Source organism: Panthera tigris, chromosome B2 (assembly GCF_018350195.1).
Source record: "Panthera tigris isolate Pti1 chromosome B2, P.tigris_Pti1_mat1.1, whole genome shotgun sequence".
In the NCBI taxonomy this organism is placed as follows: Eukaryota; Metazoa; Chordata; class Mammalia; order Carnivora; family Felidae; genus Panthera; species Panthera tigris.
In genome coordinates, this window is record NC_056664.1 from 78,049,004 (window position 1) to 78,058,072 (window position 9,069).

General features: G+C 37.6%; 1 protein-coding gene across 4 annotated transcripts in view; it reads left to right on the plus strand.

The window, feature by feature from the left end:
• Window positions 1–3,163, plus strand: part of ORC3 (origin recognition complex subunit 3) — a 61,803-nt gene extending 58,640 nt beyond the window's left edge. For 2 of the 4 annotated variants that reach the window (XM_007076918.3, XM_007076919.3), the window contains exons 18-20: window positions 1,300–1,416; window positions 2,153–2,232; window positions 2,774–3,163. In XM_007076918.3, coding sequence (XP_007076980.1) covers window positions 1,300–1,416; window positions 2,153–2,232; window positions 2,774–2,879 — 303 coding nt within the window. In that variant the 3' untranslated portion in view covers window positions 2,880–3,163. The other 2 variants (XM_007076920.3, XM_042986783.1) reach the window with 2 other exon arrangements.
• The last annotated feature ends 5,906 nt before the right edge of the window (window positions 3,164–9,069 follow it).

Genomic DNA, 9,069 nt, shown 5'->3' on the forward strand with positions numbered 1-9,069 from the left:
CCAGACATATTTGCTAGCTCCAAGAAGCTTTTCTTGGGGCACCTGGGTGGCACAGTTGGTTGAGCATCTGACTCTTGACATCTGCTGAGATCACGATGTCACAGTTTGTGGGATCAAGCCCTGCGTCGGGCTCTGCACTGACAGCACGGAGCCTGCTTGGGATTCTCTCTCTCTCTCTCTCTCTCTCTCTCTCTCTCTCTCTCTCTCTCTCTCTGCTGCTCCCCTGCTCAAACACATGCTCTCTCACAAAAGAAACTTAAAAAAAAAAAAAAAAAGCTGTTTTTTAAACAGAGTTCAGTACAGTTCAGAGTTTTAAAAACTTCAGATGAAGCCATCATTTTAAACATTTCAGTAAGTTTATGTATACATGAAATAATCTGTTGACAATTTGCTAATACATTCATTTGTTTTGAACTCAGCTAAACACCTAGAAATCTTGGCCCAAAAGATATTAAGAAATAATTTCATAAAAATCTATGAAGAATGTTCCACTTTACTGGTTTTCTATCCCAAAATGGCACTCAAGCTAGCATGCTAAGCATTACAAGAGAATACTGAGTAGGAAGATAGAAATCAGTGGTTTTCAATGATGGTGGTAGTGGGGAGCTTGAATATTTCATATTTAAAGCACAAAATATTTTTACTATATAAAACACAAATTAAAATTTCTCTTCAGTGGTAGGTCACAGTAGAGATCTGGTATGATTTTAAGAGTCTTTGGGGAGGATATATATTATAAACTCCATGTGTATGTATGTGTGAGAGATTGTCTCAGTAAGAACTATAGATTTCAAACAAGTTAAAAAAGATGGTTTTTGTAGGAGTTAGGATCTGCAGTGTTTGACAGCTTTTTGAGAAGTAACTTACAACTCTGGTAGTGGTATGTTGGTATTAATAGAGAATAATTATTGCTATAATTACAAGTGTTAGAAGTGGCATTTTATTGAAAATCCCAAGAAAGTCCATAAACTTTTTATGGAAAATAGAAATGCATTAGGGTCTCTGAAAATAATAATGTATGATTAAAATTGAAAAATTAATAATTGGATTAAAATGAAAAATACACTTGTTTTCTGATCCTGATTATTCTTCCAGTGACTAGGAGGTAAGGGGATGATGATGAAGACCTAATCTAAAACAAGAGCTAAGTAACTGTTAGTAAATGCAGCTCACTAAATAAAGGAAACCAAAGACTTCCATGTACTGGCTTACTGAATTTAGTTTGAGGGTTCATTAATGGCTGCTTGTGTTCCTAATCATTTCTAAAAGGCAGACATCTTAGTTTACTGTTGTTTTTAGAATGAAGCACTGAAAAGTGAAGAAGGCTGCATTCCAAATGTCGCCCCGGACATCTGCATAGCATATAAACTGCACCTCGAGTGTAGCAGGCTAATCAACCTTGTGGACTGGTCAGAGGTAGGTCAGGGGGAAAAGAGCAAGCTGTATATTTGCCTCGCCATCCGTGACCATTCTCCTGGGGTTTTAATACTTTTGGTACTTTGGAACTCATCTTTCATTTTTTTAATGCCCTGTTCTTTTGTTTGGAAAGCGTAAATCCCCTCATATTGCAAAATCTCCTCCAGATAAGCAGGTCATTCAAGGGTCCCACTCCAAGTCCTGTGCACTCTGATTCCACACCTCAACCAAGTGAATTTTGTGAGTGTGCCAGGTCAAAATAAGTATGTGACCTACCCCTACAGTTAACAGTAAGCAGGAGCTAAACAGTTTAGGTTGGTTCTGTTATTCCACAGAAGTGTATTATTAACTAGTGTTTCCCTTATCACATAAAACAAAAAAAATATTGGAATAGCTATACAACAGATGTAGCAATCAGGAAGTACAAGGAATGCTTGGCAAGGCAACCGACGACTGTTGTTACTAAGATAAATAACTTCTTTCCATCCTCAGAAGAGCATTACAAAGTTAACTCTGTCAGAGGCCCTATTTAACAGATGTCACCATTTAAAAATATGCATGATTGGCACCTTCTAAGAAGATTAGTTTTAAGAATCTGAAATTTGGTGCAATATTTCAAAAATGTGCCAGCTATCAGCAGCAGTACTTGACCTGGCTTCATACAGTCATCAAATGCAATAAAAGATACTTGGCAGTGATAGAGATTTTTATTTTCTTCTGTCTTGTCTCTCAAAAGGCTTTTGCAACAGTTGTGACAGCTGCTGAAAAAATGGATGCAAATTCTATAACCTCAGAAGAAAGGAATGAAATTATCCAGTATCCTTTTTTAAAAAACCAGTTCTACAATGTCCAGGTTTACATGGCGTATAAGCCTATAGTTTCTCCAGACTTATTTTAGAGATTTATAAAGATGTGCCCCAGACAACATTATTACTTGTTAATATTAACCATACCATCCCAGAATAACTTGTTTCTAAACACTTATTCCAAGTTTAAAATGAGACCAAATCCCAAACTTGTATCAAGGTCATACTCCCGAATTTAGCAAAAATGTCCCATAACTGTCAATGTAATTATGTTTTTCTAAGGTGATCGATGATGTACTATTAGAAGTTGAGGGGGAAGCAATTTTCAGACTGTAAGAAAAATTAGAATTAGGTAAGCTTTAAGCACTTTACCATTCATGTCTTGTCGACAGTGGATTCTAATTACATTTGATGTTTTCCAGTAAGGATTACGGTTTAATTTAGGAATAGATATTTGAACTTTACTTCAGTTTAACAACTGATGTTTTAACATTGAGATTTTAACCTTTTTGTCAAAAAATATGGCAAATTTCCTTAGCCGCAGCCTCCAGTGCTCGATTTATTAGAGCTGTTTCCGAACTAGAACTTTTAGGATTTATAAAACCTACCAAACAGAAGACTGACCATGTGGCAAGGCTAACATGGGGAGGCTGCTAGAAAGCAAAAAGGACCCCAGTCATATTTATAAACCACCATGAGACTGTTGGCGAGAAATGTATAATCCTTGTGTGATGCTTCACCACAAATAGACTGCTCACCCCAAACAGGAATATAGCAAAATACCTTTGGAGTACTTTAGAATCCAACAAATGATATGCTTACATTTTAACTAAAACCTCTCGCACATTATCACTGCAGTTTTCAGTCATTTCTAAATTATAAATGTTCTTGAGCACACATAGTTTATAAATGTAATAAATTCCTTTATCCAGGAGTATAAATTCTTTGCAGTTTGTTTAATAGTACTCATTACTGCTCCCTCAGTTTCTTGAACTGGCATTCCTCCCTTTAGTAAATTGTGTAGTAAGTAAAATGAATATTCTACAGGTTTATTTCTCCTAGTGACTAGAGGTTCTAAAACTGCCTCTGCTGCCCCATTTCCTTTAGTCTGAAAAAATTTTAAATCCCAAGCTCTTTGGCTTTATGCTTAAATACAGTAAATATTCTACTTCAGAATGACCCATCATGGAGTTGTAGAGCCTGTAAGATCTTTACAAATCACATCTCAATCTTAGGATATCCAACTGAGGAAAGTAAAGTCCAAATAGAATGACATCCGTATCTCTTTCATAACAAGAACTCAAGACAGTGAAACAAAGCTACCCCGAGTTCGTTATTTAATGTTCTACTCCCATGAGAGTTCTGGGACATATCTTTAAGAGTATTCACTTACCAAAATTACCATGAAGATATGACCACAAGGGGGAAAAAATCAAATTCAGTAGAAACTTGCTTGTTTCACAAACCTTAGTACGAACTATGTAATTATAGGCCTTTTTTGTGTGTGAAGTCAACTTTAATGTAGAACTAATTAAATTTTAACATAAAGACATTTTTTTTTTAATGTTATTTGAGAGAGAGTGTACACGTGCACACAAGCGGGGAGAGGGGCACAGAGAGGGAGAATCCTAAGCAGGCTGCGTGCTGTCAGCAAGGCTGATGTGGGGCTCCATCTCCTGAAGCAGGAGATCATGACCTGAGCTAAAATCAAGAGTTGGACACTTAACTGACTGAGCCACCCAGGTGTCCCTAATATAAAGAAATTTAATGGATAGCTTAAACCTCAATCCTGGAGTGTGTAAAGACATGTCATATAGTATATAGAGTATCTTTGTCCTCTCAACATGATGGGCTGAAATGACATTATTGGGTAACTGCTCCATTCCCCCTCTTTCTGCTCCAAAAACAAAAATGTTAGATGCACTAGATCTCAAAAACAAATTGTCAAAATGTTGCCAGGCTCTAAAACAAAGGGAAATCCCAAGGTACCAGAAATAAAATCAAATGCATGCCAGAACAGAAAACATTTAGCCCTGTAGAGCTGTCAGAAAGACAATTATCAGAGTAGCATTACTCTGAGGTAAATGTCTTCTCATCATCTTAAAGATGCCAGGATTTCTCATGGAGTGGTAAACACATGTACATATGTGCACAAAGAGCTATCAACGTGGAAATTAAGGAATTTGTAATATGCAGACACAAACAGCACCACCATAAGGAAGAAACTGGACACATAGAGGCATTTGACACTTTGGAATCCATAAAGGCAGAGCCTCTGTCAAATGCATATGATTAGAGCAAAGAATAAATTCCTATTCTGTGAAGTCTCCATGACTTACCTTCACAGCAACTAGCTCAGTATTTTTTCTCATTCCCCTCCAGTCAAATGTGCCTTCACCATGTGTTTCATTTTTGGTAACGGTTGGTAAGATCTAAGGAAGGGGAATGTATGGATAATTTTGAGGATTTTCCACCTATTGCCTATTTAAGCGAGGCAGTTGACAATGGGAAAAGTTTTCCAATATCCCATGTCTTGTTAATATGAAGACACCATCAATATCTACAATGTGATTTCCTCCAGCTTTCAAATGGTGCCAGTGAGCACCAGAGAAAATTATGTTTAGAAATTATGAATTTCAAGGACACTCAGAGCAAAATGCTTATCATACTGTAAGGTACAGAGGAACTGGCCTCATACAGACAGGCTTACCTCTGAGGCACCCTGAGAAGTCGTAGCCCTGCTTTCGTTTTTCTTTTGTTGGGCATTTAGTTGAATTCATGCTACCTGAATGCGTATCATGCACTGAACCACTTTTCTTATTACCTACTTTAAAGAATAGGTCAGAGTAGCAAGACGGAAACTGTTGTTTTTATAGTGAATATCCAAAAAAGCTATGAAATTAAAGCTCATGAAGCTCATTAGTGGGATTTCTGGAGCATTAAGTGTCACCTTAGTTCTGCGTCCATTTCTTAATATAGTAAAACCAAAATACCAAAATGGGATATTCTGATTCATTACATCTTTGTTCAATGAAATACTACTCTGCAAACCCTGTAGTAGTTTGAAATTCATTAAAAAACTGTTTACTGAGTACATACCATACTCTAGGCACTGTTCCAGGCACTGTGATACTTCACTGAACAAAGATCTTTGCCCTCACTGCCCTCTAACAGAAGAACAGATAATTATATAGTTATGTGTTACAGAAAAAAAAAGAAAACAACAAAACCAGGATATCAAGCTGCAATTTTAAATAGTAGTCTCAGCAGGTCTCACTGAGAGGAGTTTTTGAACAAGTTGGTAAAAGATTTACCCCTGAAGTTTTATAGATGTGCACTGTTGGCAGAGAACAGCAGGAGTATACAAACTACATGGGAGGATCAGGAGGCAGCCAATGTGGGATAGGCAGGGTGAGCAGGCAAGAGACCAGAATTAAGGAAGGTGGGGTAGAATGCATGTAATTTAGGGCCCTGTAGACCACTATAAAAGTCTTTGACTTTTACTTAGGGTAGGAAGCCATCTAAGTAAAAGATTTAGATCTTTAAATGATCACTGTGACTGCTATAGGAGACTGGGAGAGGTGGTAAGGACACACAGATGAAGCAAAACAAAAACCACAAGACCACAATTGGGCAATCACTGACTAAGGAAGAGATGGTGAGACTGGAGACGGAACCAAGACTACTAGATGGACTGTTTTTTGGCTGAGAAACTAGAATACAGATGCCATTAACTGACTGGGAATGATGATTTGGAGGAAAAAGTTTGAGAGGCAAAAGTAAGGAATTTGGTTTTAGACATAAGTTTTGAGACCTCTATTAAACATCCAAGTGGAAATGCCTCCATAGACTAAGAATATAATATTTTTTAACATAATTTCCTACTTCTATCAAGGCAAATAAGTTTTTTTAAAGTTTATTTTGAGGGAGAGGGAGAGAGTGTGAGCAGAGAAAGGGCAGAGAGAAAGGGAGAGAGAATCCCAAGCAAGCTCTGCACTTGTGATGTGGGGCTCAGACTCACGAACTGTGAGATCATGACCTGAGCCAAAACTAAGAGATGCTTAACTGTCTGGGCTACCTAGGAATGCAAGAGGTTAATACAATCTTATGTCTTTAGGATTAGATGTGGTCACCAAACAGAGTATGAACAGAGGTGGCAAGGAGCCCAAGGTTAAATCCTGGGGCATATGTATGTTTTAACATTTAGAAAAATGAAGACTGAGCCAGCAGGGAACAAGAAAAAAAAAGTTATGTAGAACCAACTGAAACACTTTTCAAGGTCAAATGTTGATTAGATTTAGCACTGTGGAAATCACTGGTAGTTTAAATAGAGTAGTGGAGAAAAGTCTGACAGGCATCCTGTATCAAATGACCTAACAAAATGTCCAAACTTATCACTAGTCCTGGGAAAGCCAGCCATACATTGTGTGATGTAACGTGAACACTACAGCAGCATCTTGTATTAAATAAAAACTTTAGGGATGCCAGAGTGGCTCAGTGGGTTAAGCTTCCAGTTCATGGTTTCACTCAGGTCATGATCTCACAGTTCATGGGTTCAAGCTCTGCGTTGGGATCCATGCAGCCAGTGTGGAGTCTGCTTGGGATTCCGTTCCCTCTCTCTCTGCCCTTCTCCCCCTCCCCCCTCCCTAAATAAACTTTAAATTACTTTAGACCTAGCGTCCAGTTTACAGTTCAAAGTGATATAAAAGGTTAAATTAAATGACACTATGAAGAAGCAGTCAAGAAGACAACAGGTCTAGTTGTTCCAGAAAGTCACAATCTTGATTTAATCCTGCTTTAGGGAGAAAAAAAAGCTGCAACGATCTTTGGGGAATGGGAAAATCTAACTATGGCCTGCGTGTTAAATTAGGAAAGTATTTTAAGTAGAATAATGGGATTAAAGTTCTGTATAGAAGAACCATCTTATTCTTAGGAGATAAATCATGTATGTGTTCTTTGAAAGTTAAAAACATACATATGAAAGAAATATGACAAGGTAATTTTTCACATTAAGTTGATCACTTTCTATGAAATTTTCCTAATAGAAGTTGGTGAAAAGGGAGTAAAACTAGAAAACTCTTGACTTTTGCTGTAAAGGTGGTAGCAGAAAAAAAGGTAATAGCTGGAAGAAGGATCACAGGATCAAGATTTTTCTTTTAATGTTTATTTTTGAGAGTGAGAGAGCTGGTGCCAGCCTGAGCAGGGGAGGGGCAGAAAGAGAGAAAGAATTCCAAACAGGCTCCGAGCTGTCAGCTCAGAGCCCGATGTGGGGTTTGAACTCACAAACCATGAGATCATGATCTGAGCTGAAACCAAGAGTTGAGGCTTAACTGAGCCACCCAGGCACCCTCAGTTTTTTTAATAGCATATTTTGTGTGCTTTTGGGAATGATCTAGTAGAAAATGGATGTAGTAATAGAGAAGACTCATCTTTCAGTGAGACAGGTATTTGGATCTAATGCTCCTTACCTAAGGCAAGCACAGGAGCAGAGCACTGGAAAGCCTTGTCTAGCAACAGGCAAGGGACAGGCTATTAGGTGCTTTAGAAGATCTGCTTATTAACACCAATTACTGTATACAGCAACCTAAGTACAGCACACACCAGTACTGCCTTTTAATAAAAGAATGACTGTTAGCACATATAATTCTGTAACTATCTGTTAAAAAGCAATTTCAGGGATCTCTGGGAATTCAGAATCCCTAGGTAGCTATTACGATCTTCTTACTAAGATCAAGTATGGTTGGTATTTGGACTAGAGTAATCAACTACTGGATCCATCTAATTATAAGTAAATCCAAGAAGTTGCTTACATTTTTTATTTTCTGGCATTACCTCACACATTACTTAAAATCAGTAAGTAGCCCATAAGCTAGAACTTTTTGGTAAGGTAATAAGCAGAAATTTGGCTGTGGAAGAAATTTTATTCTTGATCCAACTTGAATGTAGAATTAAAACTGTTATTACTTGTGGCTCCATTCAGACTGCCAGTACTGATTTTCCTTTTAGGAGATCTTGCCTTCCAAGTTAAACCAGCTCTTTTATAAATTTAATTCTGTGTGAAAACTCACACATGCTTACTTTGTTAAGAGTGTTTATCCTTTTGCCCTTATTGGGGTTAAGAAGGGATAAAATCCACTCTACTCCCACTCCCCCTCCGTATTCCAACTTACTGTCTACATTCTCCTAGAAACGCCCACATACCTACCAGTGGTTCTCAGCTGGGGACTGTTTCTTTCCCTAGTCCCCAACATGTGGCAATATATCTGGAAGTACATTTTTGGTTGTTTCAGGTTGGGGGTTGGGGGTGTGCTACTGGCATCTAGTGGTAGAGGCCAGAGATGGCCTGAACATCCTGTGACATGTATGACTCCCACAACAGAGTGATCTGGCCCAAATTGTCAGTAGTGCTGAGTTTGACAATCTCATTAGGTCATTAAAAATAGGTAGCTATTAAAACTAGGTGGCCATAAATTAGGTGGATAATTTATGGCCACCCTGTGCTATACCAATGCTTCTCAACCATTTAACGGGCATATGAATTATCTGAGGATCTTGTGAAAGCCCTTAAGCCCTGGCCTTGTTTAAACAAAAAATTGATGAGTTATAATCACCAAAATTAAAAAGAGGAAAAAAAAAAACAAAACTTCTCTTTGACTAATTAGGTCAATTATAAATATATATGCCCCAGTACATTTATGATTGGTTTAATTAGTGGAAATATGCTAAAAGAATTCAACAAAAGAAATCACTGAAGCATTTTTTGCTCACTTCATTACAGCAAAGCTATGTTTGGAAAGGGAGTTAAATGTGATGAATCATGTTTTCATCTATCATCCTTTAAAAAAAA